Source organism: Notamacropus eugenii, chromosome 4 (genome assembly GCF_028372415.1).
Source record: "Notamacropus eugenii isolate mMacEug1 chromosome 4, mMacEug1.pri_v2, whole genome shotgun sequence".
Classification (NCBI taxonomy): domain Eukaryota; kingdom Metazoa; phylum Chordata; class Mammalia; order Diprotodontia; family Macropodidae; genus Notamacropus; species Notamacropus eugenii.
The window spans coordinates 257997598-258020943 of NC_092875.1; the positions used below are offsets into that span (position 1 = coordinate 257997598).

At 36.8% G+C, this 23346-nt stretch overlaps 1 protein-coding gene across 1 annotated transcript in view; it reads left to right on the top strand.

Annotated features, from left to right (window-relative positions):
• DSG1 (desmoglein 1) overlaps positions 1 to 23346 on the top strand; it is a 40399-nt gene that overhangs the window by 11318 nt on the left and 5735 nt on the right. Inside the window, exons 2-14 of the mRNA XM_072604474.1 lie at positions 1137 to 1172; positions 1460 to 1591; positions 2768 to 2923; positions 3757 to 3901; positions 6056 to 6222; positions 10503 to 10637; positions 10974 to 11159; positions 14956 to 15215; positions 15305 to 15444; positions 15808 to 16146; positions 17222 to 17349; positions 18145 to 18223; positions 22325 to 22536. Of these exons, the coding sequence (XP_072460575.1) occupies positions 1137 to 1172; positions 1460 to 1591; positions 2768 to 2923; positions 3757 to 3901; positions 6056 to 6222; positions 10503 to 10637; positions 10974 to 11159; positions 14956 to 15215; positions 15305 to 15444; positions 15808 to 16146; positions 17222 to 17349; positions 18145 to 18223; positions 22325 to 22536 (2115 nt within the window). The remainder of the gene's footprint in view (positions 1 to 1136; positions 1173 to 1459; positions 1592 to 2767; positions 2924 to 3756; positions 3902 to 6055; positions 6223 to 10502; positions 10638 to 10973; positions 11160 to 14955; positions 15216 to 15304; positions 15445 to 15807; positions 16147 to 17221; positions 17350 to 18144; positions 18224 to 22324; positions 22537 to 23346) is intronic.

A 23346-nucleotide genomic window follows, 5' to 3' on the forward strand; every position in this document is an offset into this window, starting at 1 on the left:
TTGTATTTCTTGTCTTCTCAACTGGTGGGGAGAGATGGAGAATATGGAGAGAGAAAATTTGGAACTGAAAAATAAAATGAAATTGAAGGAAAAATCAATCAATAAATGTAGAGGTTTGCTATATAGTGTCATATAAAAATGTTAAAAATGTATCAAATGAATTCACTTGGAATAGCTTGGATTATTTTTAATCCCACACTAAACTGTAATTTTTCCATTCCACTGGTCACCTTTAAATACATACTAATATTTGTGATAAAAGTTTTTATTACTTACTATCACAATCATCTCCCTATTAGACTTCCTGCCAAATTGCAGTCCTCTGAAATTGCAGAAAACTATTTGGAAAGATGATTTAAAAACTAAATGCTTAATCTATTTAGATTTCTTTAAATTGCTATATTTGTGTTCATTATTTCCCAAGTGGACTTCAAAGCCAAACTTAGCACTTCATATGGGTTATTGACCAAAAAAAAAAATTTGCCATTAGAGAAGCTAATCATTCTAATGCAACAATCAACTGGCTGCAGGAAATAACTAAGAAAGTCTGGGGGAAAAGCAGATATTGGTAGAGAAGGGAAAATGGTTAAGATTGGGTCTTATTTTTGCTCTATGCATTGCATAAGTTTAGAGTTCAAGGTAAGTGAAACTAAGGATAAGTTGTAGTAACATAATCTGCTGAACTGGAGTAATTGCCTCATGTAAGGGAAAGGCCAAGAAGAACTTGCCCAACCAGGGCAGCATTTTCCTGTATTTCTTTAATCACCTTTCCTTTCTGGTTCTTAATTCACTTAAAATGTCTGCTTTCTCCTATTTCTCAGAGCCTGTATATTTAGTAAAGTTCACTACACTTAGTGAAAAGAGCAAGTATCAGAAATAAACTAAAAGAAACCATTAAAATGTGAAAAATTCAGCTGTTGAATTCAAAAAGGACATAATTTGTATTGGCCAATATTCCTATTTGCTTGTAACATCAGAATATCAAACAGTATCTAATTGTATAGCAAGGAGTAGAAAAGACATGGAGGGATAAAAAGAAGTAAAAGGCTCAACGTAAGGAGAATTGAAAGTGAAGATATGTATCCTTAAACTAGTTAATCAAAAATAATTATTTATTTATTTGGTTTGTTTTCTAGGTGGTGGTGGAGATTAACAGTGAATTTCGAATTCAGGTAAAACATAATTTTTTAAATTAAGCAAAATTGAAAATAATTCAATTTTAAAATTTTAAAATTTTTAAAATTTTAAAATTCAATTTATATGTAAGTCAAATTTACTTAATCATTAGAACAAGTATAACAAAAGTGAACAGTGCATCAAAGGGGCATAATCAATTTGGCATTATGCTCTTTCTGACATTAAAGCTAATACTGCAGTACCTAAGGAATGTATGTATACTCTGAATAAAAATGAGTGCATGAAGACAAAATTATAGAAACTATGACTCTTTTCACCCAAGGTAAGAGACTATAACACCCAAAATGGCACCATAAAATGGCATTCCATCAGAAGACAAAAGCGGGAATGGATCAAGTTTGCAGCAGCTTGTCGAGAAGGTGAAGATAACTCAAAAAGAAATCCAATCGCTAAAGTAAGTGGAAGTTCTGGTAATAGGATAAATACTGGGAAGCTTAGTTGACCAGTCTTGGAAATTATTGAAGTGAGGCCCCTTTAAAGATTTCATGAACCCAGTTCACTGAAAGGCATAAAAGAAATATCACATATGATATGTGATCATTCAGATCATCCACTGGAAAATTAGGATAGCTTTAAAAATCCAGTTGGAGATTTGAAAAATTACTTCATATGGGCAGAAGTCTGTTGTTAAATAATGTTACTACTGAAATTAATATTAATGGTCCATCTATTTAATAAACATTTAAATTATGACAGTCTTAAAATGTGTTAGAAGTGAATTCAGGGAGTTTTTTGGCTTTCTTGTCACAATACCATTCCTTTATCCCTTCTTTCCTGTCACTTTCTCTTCCTGTCACTTTCTCCCTATAAATAATGAGCACTTTTTTATCGCTAGTCCCAATATATCTTGTCTTTTGTTCAACCTGCAATTGTTCCTAGGCATAGAGGATGAAGATAGACTTTTGTTTAGCCTCTTTGCATTCTCAAGAACTAGGAGAAGAGTCACAAAACCTTTTCTCCTTCTGATTGGAATTGACCATTTCAAAATCTATAGAAAGTTGCCTTCTGTGAGCATGAGTCAGTCCAGGATAGTGGGAAGGATGACCCAGACTTGATGGCTGTAGTGTGTATTGATATGTTTGAGTAATGATTTACCTCATCCTTTTATGACACTGTTGGTCATCATTGCAATGTTTGCTATCATGAACCATCTGGGAGACAATAGTTTTTATTGTTTTTGTCATTTATTGATTTCAATTGTGCTTGACTCTTCCTAATCCCATGGTGAGGGTAGTTTTTTGGCAAAGATTTTCCGTTTCTTTCTCCAGCTCACTTTTACAGATGAGAAACTGAGACAAACAGGGTTAAATGACTGGCTCAGGATTATATAGCTAGAAAGTGCCTAAGGAAGGATTTTAATTCATAAAAAGAAATCTTTCTGATTCCAAGTCCAGTGCTCCATCCACTGCACCACCTAGCTACTCCTATATTTCTAATTACTTATAATTTTTTGCCAAGTGACTAGAAGGAAATTATATTCAATAATTTTCAAGAAAGATGGCACTGGGATACTAAAGGCAGAATTGTTCATTCTATTTGCTATCATGTTTTCTTCTGTCTCTTACTATAGATTCATTCAGACTGTGCCAAGGACCAACAAGTCACATATCGTATCTCTGGAGTGGGAATTGACCAGCCCCCTTATGGAGTCTTCATTATTAACCCCAAAACGGGTGAAATCAATATAACATCAATAGTTGATAGAGAGGTCAATCCGTATTTCAAAGTGAGTACTTTGTTTATATGTAAAACCAACTCTCTGTTCATTATTTATGGGAAATCTTAAGCTCAGATTGAGGAATGGAGCAGCTTTAGTTAATCAATTAGTGGGTATTTATTGTCAACTTTCTACTATTTTTCTTGATTCCCTGGATGATTCATTCAGCAAGCATCCTAGGTGAGGCCCAAAGACAGCTGGAAGATTGTTGAGAGTAGAAGATGGTTTCCTCCCTTATCAAAACAGTCACTAAGAAACAATAGCTCACGTTACATAATAAAGGACTTTAAGGTTTATAGAAATCATCTCATTTGATCTTCACAACAACCCTGTGAGGTATCATTATGCCCCTTTTACAGATGAAGAAACTTAGGCTCAGAGAAGTTAAATACCCATAATCACACTGTTAGCAAGTAGATACCTTCTAAACAAACAAATTCAACATTTTCTTTACCCTAAACCTGCAGTCTCAAGGCCACTTGAAGCCTTTTGACTGAGTCCAAGTTTTACCGAACAAATCCTTTTATTAAGGAGATTGTTCTATGAAGTTTGTGTTCTATCGAAGGGCCACACTTGAGGACCTAGAGAGTCACATGTGGCCTTGAGGCCACAGGTTCACCATCCCTGCCGGCCTAAACCCTAAGCAAAGTATGACTAGAGGTTTAGTTAAAGACTTGAAGGGGAAGATGAAAAGGGGGAAAAGAGGGCTTATCCCTCTAGCTTTTAAATGCAGTTGAAGATATTGAGAGAGAGAGAAAGAGAGAGAGTTTTCATCTGATATCTACAACTGTTTGGAGAATCTTTTTAGATTCAGTATGACATGTGTCTTCCTGTTTTCCTAGATCTACTGCCGCGCTCTGAATGCACATGGTCAAGATTTGGAAAATGTTCTAGAGCTCAGGGTCAAAGTTCTGGATATAAATGATAATCCTCCAATATTTTCAATGACTGAATTTGCGGGAAGTGTAGAAGAAAATAGTTATGCAAGTAAGTAAATTCCACTTTGAAATATCCTCCAAATCAGTCTTTATTATTCATAGAAATAACAGGTACTATCATGCTAAGGAAGAATTACCTTACATTGAGCCTCAAGCTGCCTCAGCAACTCCAGAATGTTGTTTCCAGTTTTGTTCTCTGGGGCTAAACTGGATGAATCTAATCCCTCTTCCATTCAACAATCCATCAGTAGTTAAAGTAGCTTAACCATCTAATTCAACCCCCTCATCCTCTGGCACAGCCATTGCCCTGGTGAGGGCCCTCACCACCTCCCTCCTAGACTGTGGCAGTAGTATGCTGGTGGGTCTCCCTACCTCAACTCTCTCCTCACACCAGTCCAACCCTCACTCAGCTGTCAAATTGGTCTTCCGAAACCATAGGTCTGACCATGTCAATCATTTCCAGTGCCTCCCTATTACCCTCAGGAAAAAGTATAAAACCTCCTGTTTGGCTTTTACATCCTGACATAACCTGGTCCATTTGTATATTTTCAGTTTTCTTAAACCTGACTTCCCCCCATGTACTCTTTGATCCAGTGACACTGGTCTCCTCCACTATTCTGCACATGCTACACTCAGTCTCTCAATTCTGAGCGATTGTGCTGGCTATCCCCATGCCTGGAATTCTTTCCCTCCTCACCTCTACCTCCTGGGTTTCTTAGGCTTCCATCAGTTATCAGCTAAAATTCAACCTAATACATTAAGCCTTTCCAGATGCCCGTCAATTCTAGTGCCTTCCTCTGTTAATTACATCATTGGTCTGCTTCAAAAACAAAGGACAAGCAACAATGATCTCCAATTTATTCTGAATATATCTGTTTTCTACAAGTCTCCCCCATTAGATTGTGAATTCCTTGAGAGTAGGAATTGTCCTTTCCCTTTCTTTGTATTTCTAGCATTTATCACAGGACCTGGCATATAAGCCATGTTTAAGAAATGTTTGTTTACTGACTTCAGTACTTCAAAAAATTCAAGGTTACATACAAGTGCATGACCAAATCACAACTCTGTCCCACCTTTAGAGATATTCTTCATGAATTTCTTCATGTAAAAGCACCTAGTGATGAGCCTTCTTCTAATTAACTGGTCTGAACCTAACTAGTCTGGTTTTCAGACAATATATACAGTCCATCTCCAAGCTCATACTCAAGCCTTCTAGCTCACTTATACTCTACAAACATAGCCTTCAAGGACCCAAGTTTATCTCCAAATTACTATAATGTATCACTGGGGCAACTAGGTGGTGCAGTGGATAGAGCGCTGGGTCTGGAGTCAGAAAGATTCATCTTCCTGAGTTCTTATTTGGCCCCAGACACTCATTAGCTATGTGATGCTGGGCAAATCACTTAATCCTGTTTGCCTCAACTTCCTCATCTGTAAATGAGCTAGAGAAGGAAATGGCAAACCACTCCAGGATCTTTACCAAGAAAACTCCTAATGAGGTCACAAAGAGTTGAACATGACCAAAATGCTTGAACAGCAACCATTGGTTTAAGATTGTAACTGGCAATGTAAACGATTACCATGCTTTCCTTCCATACCTCCAACATAATCCTTCTACCATTAAAAAAGGCAAAAAAAAAGAGACAGAATCAGAAGAAAAACAGTGGCATCTTTCTTTTATTTCAAAGTTATCAAAACTAAATTGATCCAAGATGTGATAAGCAAAGAGGTAAAGGGAAGGATTGCTGCTAAGAAAGGGTAGGCAACTTTATTAGCCAATCATCATCATAATAGCTAGCATTTATATAGCACTTTAAGGCTGGCAGACAACTTTACAAATACTATCATTTGGTCCTCACAACAACCCTAGGAAGTAGGTGCTGTTATTAGCCCCATTTTACAGATGAAGGAACTGAGGCAAATAGAAGTTAAGTGACTCACCCAAGCCATACAGCTAACAAAAGTCTGAAGCAGATTTGAACTCAGGTCTCCCTGACTCCATCTCCAGGGCTCTATCCACTTTGCCATCTAGCTGACTAAAACATAGACATATAGCCAGAATTGAAAAGGCACTGTTTACTTTATGCTAATAAGCATATCTGCTATGTGAATGCTAAAGAAAATCCTTACCTGAGAAGTAAACTTCTAACTGTAACACAGTAGAAGCTTAAACTTTGTAACAATGAACTCTCTTACCTTCTAGACACTCTCGTGATGGTGATAAATGCTACTGATGCTGATGAACCAAATAACCTGAATTCAAAAATTGCCTTCAAGATCGTCAGCCAGGACCCTCCAGATTCACCAATGTTTATTCTGAACAGATACTCTGGAGAACTTCGAACCATGAATCCTTTTCTGGACCGAGAGGTAAAGCTGTTGTTGCTGCTGCTCTTGGTAGTGTTAGAATGGTTAATACTAACAGATTTTATTCAAAGAGGCACAAATAGGAGGAAGATAAAATACATTGCTAGAAATTGAAATGTTAGGATTTATATAGTGTCTACCATGTATACAAATATTGATGCTCACAATGATCCTGGGAGGTAGATGTTATTATTATCCCCATTTACAATTGATAAAATTGAGCCAAACAGAAGTTAAATGGCTTGCCCAAGGTCACACAACTAGTGTTTGTCTTAGGCAAGTTTTGAACCCTGATGTCCCAGTCTATTTCTCTATCCACTGTACCATCTAAGCCAGCACACCACCTTCACATCAGTAGTATCCTTACATTTAATGTATCCCTTTTAAAAGAAGAAAAGATATCAACTAGATTTTTAATTTTTCACTAACCACTAGTGCAGCTGTCCAGAGAGTGTGCCTCAGTGCAAAGACCACAGGATTGAAATTTAGAGGACCTGGATTCAAATAGAGCCTTAACCTAGGCAATCTTGGAAAACTTATTTGATCTTCCCAGGCTTCGGTTTCCTCAAGTGTATAATAAGATATTCAGAATAGATGTTGCTAAGGTCCTTTCCAATTTAAGAAAATTGAACTTTTGGGGAGGGACAAGGTCAAAAAAGAGAATAGAAAAAATGGGAGGTAGGATAGCATGGAGGGAAATATAGTTAGTCTTTCACAACATGACTGTTATGGAAGTCTTTTGCATAACTACACATGTATAATCTATATGGAATTGCTTGCCTCCTGGGATGGGTGGGAAGGGAGGAAGGGAGAGCAGTTGGAACTCAAAGTTTTAAAAACGAATGTTAAAAATTATTTTTGCAAGCATCTGAGAAATTGGAAATACAGGTAATGGGGTATAGAAATCTATCTTGCCCTACAAATAAATAGAGGAGATGGGGAAAAGGGAAGGGAGGGGTGTGATAGAACAGAGGGCAGATTGGGGGAAGGGGTAATCAGAATGCAAGGTGTCCTGGGGCGGGGGGAGGGGAGAGATAGGGAGAGAATTTGGAATTTAAAATCTTGTGGAAATGAATGTTGAAAACTAAAAATAAATTTAACAAAAAGCACAAAAACAAAAACAAAAAAATAAAGTAGTTCATTGTTTCAGCTTAAAAAAAGAAAACTTGATTTTTGAATAATATTATAATAATAAAGAATCTTAGGGTAAAGTAAGTAGGTAGTTACTTGAATGATTAAAAAAAAAAAAGTTAGCACTTTTAAATAAGGAACCATAGTGCTCCTAAAGCATGAATTAAAGAATCTGAAAACTGGAAAGAATTTTAAACCCCCACCACCACCCCTAATGAATCCCATTATCTTGTTACCAAGAAAATGGAGACTCAGAGAGAATAAGTGACTAATCTGAAGTCACATAGATGGTTAACAGGGCCAGGACTAGAATGAAGGAGTGAATGAATGAATGAACAAACCAGCCAACCAACCAAAAAGCATACTACATGCAGATCACTGTATAAGAGCTAAAGATACTAAATGAAAAAACAAGACATTCCCTGCACTCCAGGAGCTCATAGTCTAATGGGGAGATAACCCATAAAGGAAGTTTCAGTAACAAGTCAGATGGAAGCCTTCTGGCTATAGAACCAAGGCAGATGGTAATGTATCTTGTTTAATGTCGTTTACACTGACAAATGGGAAGTTAGGTGGTAGAACGCATAGAGTGCCAGGTCTACAGTCAGGAAGACTCATCATTCTGAGTTCAAATCTGGACTCAGACACTAGCTGCAGGACCCTGTTTGCCTCAGTTTCCTCATCTATAAAATGAGCTAAAGAAGGAAATGGCAAACCATTCCAGTATCTTTGCCAAGAAAATCCCAAGTAGGGTCATGAAGTATTAGACAAGACTGAAACAACTGAATAGCAACAAAAAACCAATAATAAAACCATTTCTTTCTCTGATTTTAAACCATTTCATAGTGCCACAAGTCAGACTTCAAAGACTTGGGGAGTAAATTAGAAGAAAAGAAGTGAAAACAACAACTGTAGATACGTTTTTCTGTAAGTTTGAGTAAGAAAGGAAGCAAATAGAGACTAACAGCTTAAGGGACACTTTTTTTTGTTGGAGAAGAGTGTGAAAAAAGAAGTCTAGGCGTTTTTGAGATGAAAAGAATGGTGATGGAGGAGATGAAGAAGAAATTTAGATTGAATGACTTCAATTTGTTTTGATACAGTAAGAGACAAAGTCCTCAACTGAGGAGGAATGAAGAGACATGGGAAGAGCTTCAATAGGCAAAGGAAAGTTTGGGCTAGCTTCTATGAGAAGAGAGATAGGGAATCAGGTAGGAATAAAGGAATTGCCTTGCTGCAGTGAAAGCCCAGGTGAAGTTAGGTAACATGGTTATGGGATTTCCTCCAGTTCCATTCAGCAGCTCCTGAGAAGGAATATAAGGAGGTATAAAGTGGGATCAGTCCAGGATTGAGGTCTGGCAGGAGAAGAATGGTACTAGGTCAAGGGGGCAAGGACAATGACGGTTCAAAAGAACAATACAGCATAGAGCTGAAATGACTATTAGGTTAAGGTTGAAGGGGAAGAAGTAAATTAGGATTGAGAGTAATGACCTGATAAAATACTGAAAGGTAAAAGGAATGGGTCAGTCAGTCAACAAACATTTCTTAAGTGCCTACTATATGCCAGGCACTGTGCTAAGCTCTGAGGAGACAAAGAAAGACAAAAGATAGTCCTTACTCTCAAGGAGCTCACAGTCCAATGAGAGCAAAGAAAGGTATAGGAGGCATAGAAGATAGGGGGAAGTAGAATGATAGGAGGTTATGATCAGATGGGAGAATGTCAGTTTCTAATTAGAGAAGTAGAATACTTGTGAGTAATGGTGAGGTCCACATCTGTTTGGCTTACTTGGAGTTAAGGAGGAGGTCAAGGAACATAAGGAGGTAGGGAAAATAGGAGGTTAGAAAGTTGAGGGATCCTCTTCATGAACAGTAAAGTTCCCTAGTATAAGGAGAGGAGTTGGAGAGGTCAGAAAGGTGGTGTGCCAGGTGCTCAACTTCTTGAGAAAAGAGAGTGACTTGGAAGTCAATATATTACAACTGCCATCATTTATATTGAGTAAAAAAGTTTAATTGTGTGGAATTCAAAAGAGGAAAGTGTATGGAATGAAGAAGGCATGAGAAGATCCTCAAAGTGATCATGGGAAGCAAGGAATATTCTGAGTTCCCCTCCAAAACCAGTCATATTGAACAGGGAGGGAAAGTAGTCTTCTCCACAGGTACAGCCAGTGCTAGAGAAGAAAGTTATGCAAAGGCACAAAGGAGGGAGACAAAATACCAAATTCACCATGAACAAGTAATGTAAATTGCTTAAGTAGAATAAACCTAGAAAGGTAGCCTATAGTCAGACAGAGAAGGGATTTAAATGCCAACCTGTAACGCCTTCATTTTATTCTAAAAGAAACAGAAAATCTCTTTTAGAATAATTCTAGAGGAAAACAAAAATTCTCAAAAATAGGAGTGATGTGGTCACACTTGTGTTTTAAGAAAATTGCTTTAGCAACTATGTGCAGAATGGCTTGGAGAGGGGAAAGATTGAAAAAGAGGTAGTGGGGACATGCGACAAATAATCTCTACATTAGACGGTACTTATGCATGATAATAAAAAATGGCTTTTATTAAAGAGCTTTATAGTTTATAATAACTTCACATAATTATCTGCTTTATTCTTCACAATAGTTCTGTGGGGTAGGAAACATCCATTTGACTCCACAATTACCCAAGAGTTACTCAAGTAGACATAAAGCCAAGTATTCTGTCTCTAAACTCCACCTTCTTTCCCACCGAGCCACATAACTTCATTCAAAGAATTCACCTGGCAATTATTAAATACCCACTACATAAAAAGTGCTATTTTGTGTAAAGATCTTTCATCCCATGCCCCACTGTGGTTCCTTTTTCCTTCTATTGTCCACTTTTGATTTTCTACAAAGCTTATTACCTTATCAACCAGAAAAAGCAGTGTTTCTGAATAGCACTTCTGGGAAAAGTGCCAATGGAGGTAGAAGTTCAATCCGCAATACTAACTGATGTGTGTTGGGAGGAAGAACTCCAAATCTGCATATTTGGGTTGTTAATTATCTATGTTTTAACTGCCAGTCTCAGGAATAATAGATTATTCTTTCTACATCCTCTACTTGGAGGATTATTGTTTTAATACGTTACTAGGGTAATACTTATACAAAGCTTTGACTATTTTGTTTTATTTTGTTTCTTAGAAATATTCTATGTATAGTCTTGTTATAAGAGGCTCTGATCGGGATGGAGGTGCAGATGGGCTATCAGCACAGAGTGACTGCAAAATCACAATTTTAGATGTCAATGATAATTTTCCAAGACTCGAATTCCCCGGTGTAAGTATTTCTCACAGACTCTACCAACAAAGTGAAAAGAGCATCTTTTAGGTTCTTGCATAATAATCCTATATAGCAATGTAAATTTTCTTTGGTGGGGACAAAAATTCATAAAGTTGGATTCTATACTTGCACATCTATAATGGAGTAGCTCATGACAAATGGATTTATGGAAGACAAGGAGTGATGCTTACATTGTAGATAACAAATAAATATAATACTTTTCTAAACAATTTGTAGTTATAAATGTTCCTTGAATTTCTAATTTATTTCTTCCTGTATAGAAACTAATGCTGTATTATTTTTCAAAAATAAATCTTCACCCATATCTTTCAGTATACAATAAATATCCAAGAAAACATGGTTAGCCAGGAAGTGACTCGGTTCAAAGTAATTGACTTGGATCAAGAGGGAACAGCTAATTGGTTGGCACTCTTCTTCTTTATATCGGGAAATGAAGGAGGCTGGTTCGAAATAGTAACAGATGAAATGACTAATGAGGGAATTTTCCGCGTTATCAAGGTACAGTACAAGTACAATGACTATTCTGCTTAAGACCTTTTTCAAAATAATGACTCATGTTTACATAATTTCACAGTTTAAAAATACTTTACTTACATTATTTTAGTTGATCCTCACAACAGTTCTGAGACAGGAAGAACCACATTTTAATCCTCATTTTACAAAGGAGGTTAGTAAGGCACACAGAAGCTAAAATACCTACCCAAGGTCACATAGCTAGTGAGTGACAAAGTTAGGATTCAAATATAGGTCTTCTGACTTAAAAGTTTAGTGTTCTTAATACTTTGTTAGGTCTATAACAAAGCACCACCTTCACACCTCATCCTAAAGTCAAGTTAATAAGCAAAAAATATTGTACATTGAAATGAATTTTTGTGGAAAATTAATTTTGAGTTGCTTTGGGGGTTTTTTTCAATTTAGTCAAGACTTTATTTTGCTTCTCTTTCTACAAGTATTCTACCCTACAAAAATTATGAAACTGTGCATCAGTACTAATTAGGAACACATGTGAAAACAAAATCCAAGCAGAAATCAACATTCTGTTTCATTTTTGAGGTTTTTACCTTGAAGTTTTTTGGTATATTGTGATGCCACAACAATAGTAGACTTGTGCATACCATTTTAAGATCTGCCAATTGCTTCACATAAATGATTTCGTTTAATAATTACACATATTCTTTTTAAAACTATATTTAACTAGAACTTAACCTTTCCTTTTGGGACATTTTGCAGTCTGTGGGTCACCATTATTTAAGCCATCTATTCCTTTCTACATATGCCTTAGCTAATTCTTCACCCAACATAATGTTGTTGGAGCCACTAGTATATCTCTGACAACCAGTTCTAGTTTTTTTCAACCCATGAATTCCTTATATGAAGGCAATGTGTCATAGAGGATAAAATGCTGGACTTCAAGCCAAGAAGACCTGGATTCAGATTCTGCTTTTGCCACTTTCTATGTCACATGATGAAGTCATTTCAGCTTCAATTCCTCATCTGTAAAATGGGAATGATAATACTTTCTGTAACTACCTCACAAGGGCAGCTAGGTGGCACAGTGGGTAGAGTGACAGAAGGACCCGTGTTCAAATCCAGCCTCACACAGTTACTAGCTATGTGACTCTGGGCAAGTCACTTAGCCCTGCTCACCTCAGTTTCCTCAAGTATAAAATGAGCTGGAGAAGGAAATGGCAAACCGCTCCATTGTCTCTGCCAAGAAGACCTCAGATGTGGTTACAAAGGGTCAAACACAACTAATGGACTAAACAACAATAAAAAACTACTTCACAGGGTTGTTGTGAGATTAATAAAATCAAAGATTTAGAGTTAGAAAGGTTCTCAGAGGTCATCTAATCTAATCCCCTCATTTTACAAATGAGGAAACTGTGACCCAGAGAAAGTAAGTGACTTGTCTGAGATCACACAGGGAGTAAATAGCGGAGATGAGATTTGAACTCAGGTGCCTTGCCTCCCAAAATCAGCATTCTTTCCACTGGAGCATTTTGAGCTAAATGAGATGATGTATTCAAAATGCTTTCCAAACTTTAAAGTATCCCTTTCAAAATGTTTCCCAGTAGAGTTAACATTCCCTATTGGCTAGGATATTAAGATAGAAGTTGAAAGACCTGATACTGAATTACCACATAAGGGTAGCAAGTTGTTCATGCCTCTCTATGCCCCAATTTCTCCATCTATTAAATGAAAACAACTTTTCCTTCTATTGCTTGTAAGCAATTGCTATTTCCAGCTCCTTAGGTCATAGGTTCACAAATAAAGAGCTGAAAGGAACTTCAGAGGCCATATAATCCAACCTCCCTCCCACTCCACCCCACCCCCATTTTACAGATAAGGAAACTCAAGCCTGAGGGAAAGTTAAAGTGTCTTGTCCAAGGTCACACAAATAGTAAGCAATAAGGAGCAAAATTTGAACTCTGGTCCTTTGACTCCACAGCCAATAATCTTTCCATTGTTCTACTGTGGATGCACTACTATTTTAAAATCCAAAGAGTTATAATCAAGATAATCTCTGAATTTTACATTTGAAACCATTCAATAAAGTCAAAGACTAGACATTTTGACTTCACAGAAATAAAGCAACATGCAATTTAGTGTTCGACTGAAACTCCAGTGGGATATGAAACAGGAAGATTTGGGACATGTAGAGATCATGTTTTGTGCTCATGTGTTGTCTTTTGTTAATGAAGAAGGCTACTAAACATTAAACTACTTCTAAGGTCTTTCGTTGTTGTGGGCCATAGTCAACTGGAAACAGATCAAATAACTAGGAGATTCTTTTAGCTTCCAACAGCAGCTGGTTCTAATTAAGATCATCTCTCTTCCATCTTCTTCACCTCCAGTTTGGAACCTTAGCTAAATTCCAGATTGGTGCTGTTTATAAACAAATCCTCTGAAAATTCATGAAAGATGCCAAATGTCATGAACATCAATTTTTTGTGTGTTTTTTTAAAAGACTAAGTCTCCTAGCTTGCCCAGTCCAAAAGTATAAAAGCTACTCACAGACCCAGTAGTCCTACTCTCATTGGCACAGGAGCTTTGACCTGATCTGTTTCCAACCTGGGCCTGGGTTCTCCCCTCTTTAAACATCCTGATGGTGCCCTGATCTCCAGAGATCATATTGATGTCACCCTGAGCTCAAGAGACACAACTGTTTCTGCTTTCCTGCAGCACAGATTACAAATATGCACCACCATGTCTGTTGGGTGAACATGATTTTGTAACTTTCTAAAAAGTATCTACCTGTGTGTGCTATTGCTCTCAAATAATTCTCAATTTTTAAAATGAGATTATGGCAAAGAAATATTTATTGCTCTGTGAATATAGACACATATTACTATAAATATATCTGTATTTAAGTGGAGAAAGAAAAAAATACAAATTTTTGGCAACTAGTCTCAAGTATTTCTGCTCTCTTTGCGTCTCCAAAACCCAAAACAGTGCTCGGAACCTAGTAGGTACTCAAAAAGTCCCTACTTGATTGTATCTGCTTGATTGTTTGACTCTTTCTAGGTTGGAATTTTGTTTTTTGTTAGATTAAGCAACCAACTGGTTTTTATTAGGTACCTACTCTGTACCAGGCACTATGCAAAGAAAGGCAAAATATAATTTCAGTTCTTAAGAAGTTTACAGTCTAAGGGGGCAGACAACATGCAAGCTGTTATGTACAAACAAGGTAAATACAAGGTAAAAGGCAGATAATCTCAGAAGGAAGGCACGAAGACTAATGAATACTGGGGAAATCTTATTGTAGAAGGTGGGACTTTTACTGAGACCTCAAGGGATCCAGAGAACCTAGAAGGAGGTGATGAGGAAGAAGAGTGTTCCAGGAATGGGGAACAACTAGGGAACATACCTGGAATTAAGAGATGGAGTGTCATTTGAATGCAGCAAGGAAGCCAGGGTCATTATATCACATAAGATGTAGTAAGGGGTAAGCTTGTAAGATATAAGCAGAATGGGAAAGTAAGAAGGGACCAGGTAAAGGATCAATTTAAAGGTGAAATATAGGATCTTATATTTTATTCTGGAAGTGATAAGGAACCACTGGTGCTTACTGAATGGGGCAGGGAGTGAGGCATGGATGACATGGTCAGAGCAGTGCATTAGGATGATCAATTTGATAGAGAGACTTGAGAAAAGAAATCAATCAGCAGGCTATTGCAATGGTCCTGTCATGAGGAGATAAGAGCCTTTAAAGGGCGGTGGCAATGTCAGGGGAAAGAAAGAAGAATATATGAGAGATTGTTAGATTGACAATAGTTTTCTTTTTACATTCTAGCCTCTTAATTATGAAGAAATGCAGAACATGCAGCTTAGCATTGGTGTTAGAAATCAAGCTGAATTTCACCATTCAGTTATTTCTCAATATAAAATAGAAGCAACTGTCATCACAGTGAATGTTGAAAATGTGATAGAAGGATCAGTATTTGCACCAGCTTCTAAAACTTACATCATAACTAAAACCATGGGGAAAAATTCTGTTGTTGGGTCAATGGTAGCAACGGATCTGGACACAGGAGGACCTTCAAAAACAGTCAGGTAAGATGTCCAATGATAAACATTCATTTCTTAATAAAATGCATTTTTTTCAAATTGTTAACAATATTGTGGAATTCTTCAAAATACAGATATATAATGGGAACGAATCCTGGTGGTGTGCTAGCTGTTAATGAAAGAACTGGCCAGCTCACCCTGAATAATGTAATAACCAGAGAACTATATCAACGCCTCCATGGACAGTATGAAGGAACTCTTCTATCCATAGATGGTAAGATAGCATTTTTCTAAAATTTTATAACATAAAAGTTGACTAATACAATCATATTCATAGTGAAATAACAAAACACTCATCATTTCTCTTTTATTGAAATAATCTCTCCCTTTAATGGGAGAGATTTACTGTTCTAGTATCAATGTACAGACAAATATAAAAGAAACTGGAAACTTTCGTGGAAATCAAATAATCAGTAAGCCTTTATTAACACCTACTATGCTAAGTGCTGGAAATATATGTACAGAGCATGATGAACTTCATCATGATGTCGAAAAAAAGACAAGCTAGTAGAGCCATATGCTTTGGATGACAACTGCATTTTACATGTGACATTCCTTTAATATCTCACCATTTCAGATAATCTCCAAAGAACTTGTACTGGTACCATTATTCTTGATCTCAGTGGCCTGGACTATGGTAATGGTGGAGGAGGCACCGGTGGAGGAGACACTGGTGGAGGAGGCGGAGGAGGCACCGGTGGAGGAGACAAAGATGGAGATGGCGGCAACGGTGGGCAAGGTGGAGGAACTTCCACTACCCGTGAGGATACCACCACCAACAGTAATGGAGATACTTACACTGCGATTCCTGGCATATCTACGCCTTATGGTGGTGGAGAGGAGTCGGTGGGAGATAATGTACATTTTGGCCCTGCAGGCATTGGTCTGCTTATCATGGGATTCCTGGTACTTGGGTGTAAGTACTTCATTTCTTTATCTAGTGTCTCTAGAGGGGAAAAAGAGGAGGAGGTGTTTTCTGTTTCTCTACTAAACTTGGTCTCATAATTTCCTTACCATCTATTAAGATTTGAAATCTATGCCACTGCCAATGTGGACAGAAAAATAAATAAGATAGGATTCCAGATTACAAGAAATTAGAGACTAATAGGAGAGAAAAGATATAGGCAAATAGCAAAGAATGTAAAGTATAGTGCAAAAGTATAAGATGGATAAAACAAGGTATAATCATTCAAAGAAAGAAGTAATTGCTTCTTGTTTGAGTATCCAAGAAAGTTTCATAAACAGGTGGCATTTGAACCAGCCCTTGAATTTTTGTTAAATATTTGATTGGGAGAGGGGCTAATTTCATGGAAGAAGATTGTGTAATTAACAAAAGTGAGCTTTGAATTTATTCCTGTGCCATATTATCATGAATTAGCAAGAGTTCAGTGAATAAAGAGATTAGTGAAGAACTTGATCTAGGTCTTAATGGATAATTAGGATTTCAATGAGAGGAAGAGAAAAGAGTCATCTTTTGAGGAGAGAGAAGTAGTATGTACAAAAGCATGAAGGTAGGAATGATTGTGGCATATTTGAAAGCCATTGAAAAGACTGGACTAACTGAAATGGAGACTAGGTTTTAAAGAGGAAGGGGACACAAGGAGGAAGACACATAGGTAGGTAGCAAGTTATCATAGACCTTGAAGCCCAAGGTTTTGGACTTGATGAGACCAACTAAAGGGAATCAGCTGAAGTCCTAAAGAAGGGTATGAATTGAAGACAGGAGCGGTCTGTCTGTGACCACTCTGTACTGTACTATAACTGACTGCAGTCAGCGACAGAAGCTTAAGTTGATTTTCAGCGTGAGATATTTTAAAGTTGTTTTTTCTCATCTTTTATAGCAATTTCAGAACAAAATGTGTTGAGCATGGTTATCTCAATTAATTAAATATATATATAAATAGTATAATAAATATATGTATTTAAAAACTATTTCCATGTAAACATACATCTATTGCTACTTGCAATCAATTTCTACTTCTCTTTGCCAGTGGTCCCATTTTTGTTGATAGCGTGTGACTGTGGGGGTGCCAGCGGTGTAGGAGGAGGCTTTGAGCCTGTTCCAGAGTGTTCAGAAGGTGCCATTCATACCTGGGCAGTGGAGGGACCCCAGCCTGATGTAAGTATTGATCTTGTAAAAATGTCCTTTGCAATTCAGCTGAAACCTGAATTCTAAACAAATTAATTAAGAAGTCAGAAATGCAACAGTCCACATTTATTAAAATCCAGTGGGCACGAACTTTCCTTTTAAGTTCTGACAAGGGATAAAAATAGGAGTAAGAGAAAAAAGGCAAAAGAAATAACCCATTGTTTCAAGAAACTAATAACGCCATTGGAGAGATGGAACATGCCCAAACTGGAAAATTATTTAAGACCTAACATTTTAATGCAAACAAAATTAATATAGATGAAATGCCATAAGCCAAGTAAAGGAATTATTCAAATGGGACTAAATTAATCAGAAAAAAAACTTCCTAAATAAAGACAAAGAATAGTAGATCTCAAAGCTTCTTATGTATTTTAATAAAATACATATATATGAGAGTATAGTATAAAAAGAACTGGCCCCCACATCAGGAAGACCTGAGTTCAACACTGCCTCTGTGTGATATATAATGGTTGTATGATCTTGGCAAGTCATTTATCCTTTTCAGTGGATCAGATAGCTCTCTAAGACTCTAAGACTTTGAAGCTGCATGGGCAGGGCCCACCTGCATTGGTAGAGGGAGTTTCCACCCTGGAAGTTCCTGACATCAAATGAAGTTGCAAATCTAATCACAAAAAAAAAAAGCATACCTTAGAAAATCAAGGGAAATAGAGGATGGGGGGAAACAAAGAATATGAAATATATAATGGAAAGGGACTTTTATTTGTTTGTTGCCAACGGGAAGAAATAATGGTTTCCTTTCTTTAGGATATAAACAACATCTGTGTGCCAGTTATACCAGTGATAGATGCTGGTGGAAATATGAATGAATGTATTGACACTGCTGGTAAGTGGGATACAAATTTATTTCCTATTACATACTTAAAATGGTGAGAAAAAATTCACATACATATATACATATATGTATGTGTGTATATATAGATGCATATATGTATATATGTAAGATTATCAAGGGCAAATCACACTTTCATTTAAAAATTTTATTAGTCTTTACTTTGAAGATTTCTAATTTGTACATAGCAGGTTTTTGGAAAAGCTATTTCTAATCATATTCTTTCATGCCTCCATGGCTCTGTGATCTCAGCCTTGGGGCTTCAGGCATATGCTGGTAAACATGGAATGACTGGCTGGGGTTGGAGGAGGAGCCGTGCAGTATATGCACAAAACAAACATAAGTTTAATCTGCATTCTTAACATTGTCTCCAACACTTTCCCATTATACTTCCAGGAGAGCCAATCTATAAAACAATAAATCAAGTCCTGATTTCTAGCATTTGTTGATTTCCAAAGTACAAATGCTAACAATGAAAATTTTAAAATCTGCTTCCATGAACTGGTTTGAGCTGCTTACAACACATTCCTGGGTTACTCCTTCCAATGGTGAAGATCATACCTCATCCTTGCCTTCTCGTCCTGTGTCCTCACTTAAATCCTCTTTAGGCACCCATCCAGAATTCTGGAGGTATTCTTTTATTCTCCATTCTTGGCTTTGAATGGAATTACCAGTGGAGAATGCAAGTCATCTATCAGATATCCCATATTTCCACTCCTTGAACAAGCCAGCTTCTTTTCTTCTCCTACATGGCCCTGTATGTATGGCCATGTATGAGAAGAAACACCAATTCCATTGCTTCTCCTGTGAAAATCTAGATTGGTAATGTACTGTAGCCTACTCATGCCTACCATACCCCATACATCGCTCTTTGGATGACCCATAATGTTAATTTTTTGAAAACTACGGTACTTATGGCTCATAGTTAACATTTTGAAATCATAACCATAGAGTATAACTAGATGGCACAATGGATAGAGTGCTAGATGTGGAAACAGGAAAACCTGAGATCAAATCCTGATTTGGACATTTATTCGCTAGCCAAGTCACTTAACTGCTCTCATCCTTCCTTTCCTCATTTGTAAAATTGGGGAAATTAGAGCACCTACTTCACACAGTTGTTATAAGAATCAGCTGTGACAACATATATAAAGTGTTTTGCAAACCTTAAAGTAGTGCTATGTAAATCTTATTATTATTATTGGGATGAGGAGTATAGACCTTTATAGATGATCTGATTGGTGTTAATTTCTTTGAGATGGGCAAGAGCATAATATGTCAAGTGCTATGTAAATCTTATTATTATTATTGGGATGAGGAGTATAGACCTTTATAGATGATCTGATTGGTGTTAATTTCTTTGAGATGGGCAAGAGCATAATATGTCAATGATGGTCAGGACATTAGAGTTATTTTTTTTTAATTTCACATTAATTAAAGTTTAGCTTTAATTAAGTGCAACAGTGCTCATTTGCAGGACTTGAACATTCATCCTTTCATCATGATACCACTAAATATATCATCAGCTTGAGAAATATGGTTCCTTTCAACATCAATAGAAATGTTGATCTCAAAGTTGCTAACCATATCCAATTATTGAAAAATAAATATAGATGATTGAACATCATGGAGACATTTCAACCAGTTCAATTAAACTGGGATGTACAACAGACATTTCTGCTTCACATGATATGGAAGACAGGGAATTGTTTCTTGGGGAGTCTTTAAATATAGGTTTGTCTTAAGGCAAGAGAGCAGACAAGATCTTGGAATACATCCAAAGAATCCCATGTATTACAATTTGAATATATTTATATCTTATATGTTCTTATTAGAGATATGGATTGCCTTATTATCATTCACTATAAACATAAAAACCTTTCAGATATATTCAAATAATCATACCATTTTTTTTCAAGCTAAATAATTATGGTTTCTTTCATTCTTCTCCGACCATGTAATTTTTTTATATTTAATTCTCCACCAAACTCAGAACCTTAACAGAATTTTCTTTCTGTGGTGGCAAAGAATTAAAATTGAGGGAATGCCTATCAATTGGGGGATGGCTTTCCTCATCCATCTAATTCTGGTACCCCTTCCATTCAGCTCTGAACAAGTTGTGGTATGTAATTGTGATGGAATACTATTGTGCTAAAAGAAATGAAGAGCAGAAAACTTTCAGAAAAAGCTGTAAAAATGTGCATGTGTGAAAATAAAGTAAGAAAAGTGTACACAGTTACAACAATATTGTATGATGATCAACTGTGAATAGCTTAGCTATTCTCAGCAATACAATGAGCTGAGACAATTCTGAAGGATTTATAATGAAAAATGCAGTGCACCTTCAGAGAAAGAATTGATGGAGTCTCATTGAAGGTCAAAGCAAATCCTCCCTCCTTTGTTTCAGCCCTGCTCCCCACCCTTCTATTATCCCCTTCCCCTGCTACTTTTCTGTAGAGTAAGATAGATGTCTATACCCAACTGAGTGTGTGTGTTATTCCCTCTTTAAGTCAGTTCTTTCGAGAAAAGGGCTCAAACATTGCCTACCACTCCTCCCATCTTCCCCTCCACTGAAAAAGTTCTCTTGAATCTCTTTTATGTGACATAATTCATTCCATTCTACTTCTTCCTTCCTCCCGCTCCAAGCATATCCCTCTTTCTTATCCCTTAATTTTATTTTCTTAGATGTTATCCCATCATAGTCAACTCATACCCATTCCCCTCTGTCTTTGTATACTGCTTCTAACTGCCCTAATAATGATAAATTCTTAGGAGTTATAAGTATCATCTTCCCATATGATACTGTAAATAGGTTAATCTTAATGAATCCTTTATGATTTCTCTTTCCTTTTTACTTTTTTTTATGTTTCTCTTATCATATTTGAAAGTCAAATTTTCTATTCCACTCTGGGTTTTTTTTTCAGGATGCTTGAAAGTCATTTGCCCAGTTGTAATTTTTAAGGAATTATTCTCTTCAGTCAGCTTTTGTACCTCCTTTTCCATTTGGTGAATTCTACTTTCTAAGAAGTTTTTTCTGAGGAGAATTTTTGGACAATTCTGATTTTTTTTTGGACAATTTGAACAATTCTGCTTTTCAGAAGACCTTTTCTTTAGTGGACTTTTATGCCGCTTTTATCATTTGGCCTATTCTTTTAAAGTGTTATTTTCTTTAGAATTTTTTTGTGCCTTCTTTATCAAGTTGTTGACTACTTTTTGTGATTTTCTTTGTGTCACTCATTTTTTCCCCAACTTTTGCTCTACCTCTCTGAGTTTTAAAATCCTTTTTGAGCTCTTCCAGGAATTCCCTTGGGGCCTGAGATCAATTCACATTTCTCTTTGAGGCTTTGAATGTAGCTGTTTTGACCTTGTTATCTTCTGAGTTTCTGTTTTGATCTTCCTGTCACCATAGTAACTTTCCATAATATGGTTCTTTTCTTCTTGTTTGCTCATTTTTTCCAGCCTCTTTCTTGACTTTTAACTTTATAGTAAATTTGAGCTCTGTTCCTGGGGTGGAGGGAGCACTGACTTCAGATTTTTTGTGTTGCTTTTTTCAGACCCAATTCTAGGTTTCTGCAAGCCCTCAGTTCTTCCAAGATGGCATGATCCAAGGAGAGGTGTAGTCACTTCTCTCCTGGCCTGGGTCCTGGTCTATGAGTGACTATAAACACTCTTTTCCACTCTGGAACTGTGACCAAGACCTGTACCCTGCAGCTACATGCTAATTCTCCTTCTACTTGCCTTGGGACTTCCCCCTGGAACAACACATGGGCAATGTTTCTGTTTGACTATTTTGCTACTGGGTTCCCCATCATTGGAAGAATTCAAACAGAAAATGAAGGATTTCTCTCATCTAAAGGATTCTCATTTGGGCATGAGTTAGACTAGCTGGTCTATGAGGCCACTCTCAACTCTGAGCTTCTGTGATTCTGATTCTGTAAGAGCTATGTATTTTACTCTTTTGCACATGACAATTCTTTCTTCTTCTAACTTCTTTCTTTGTTTTTAAATGCTCATGAATGTGTTGTGCCTGTCTAGATAAGCAAAGTATTTTGTAAGTTTCTGTGGAGTCTTAAACATTTAAATGAATCTTTTTAGGAGTTTATACAAATGAATATGGAGAAAGAGAAATGAGAGACCTAGGAGAAGGAGGAATGGGAACATCAAGGTTTGAACTATCAAATGGAGTGAAAACATCTGCAGTCCCTGAAGTCTGTACTGGACATTTTGGAACATTAAGAAGGAATTCCATGAGAGAATGTAGAGAAGGAGGCCTGAATATGAACTTCATGGAAAGTTACTTCTGCCAGGTAATGAACATAATAGCAACTTCTGTATTATTTATGATGCTATCAGTCTAAACATACAAATAATATTTCAATAATATATGATTTCCTATTCTATTCAGCTCTGATATTACTATACAACCTTATGAGATGGAGAAGTGAATAACATGGGTATGGGGGGTGACATTAGGATAGCTAGATTCCCTGCATTGTGTTCTCAAATTTCCCAGGGTATACCCAGCCACTCAGTGGGAAACCATAGAAGAATGCCAAAGCCTAGAGGGATGTCATTTGGCTTGGCCATCTCCAAACAGAAGAATATTTACATAGCAATGATTTCACATCATCAAATTCTTATGCCTTTTGGAAGTGTATCAATCAATTAATCAATGAACAAACATTTGCTAAGCACTTAATACATACTAGGCACTGTGCTAAGCTCTGGAGAGACAGAGGCAAAAAACAAAACAGCGCTTTTAAGAGGCTTGAATCTATCAGAAAATACATATGTGCATACATAAGTATTTACAAATAAACACAAGGTAGTTTCAACTCTAGATAGTCATGGAGAAGGGGTTCCAGAATTAGATGGATGAGGAAAGACTTCATGAAGAAAGTGATACTTAAACTGTCTTGAAAGAAATGAGGAATTCTATGAGACAGGGGTGAGAAGGGCATATATTATAGGCAAGAAGAACAACCAGTGAAAATGCACGGAGGTGGGTGAAGAACAGAGAGTGAAGGCCTATTTGTCAGAAATGTAGAATGTAGGAAGAGGAGTTATATAGTAAGGCTGTAAAAATAGGTTAAATCCAGGTTATGAAGGGCTTTAAA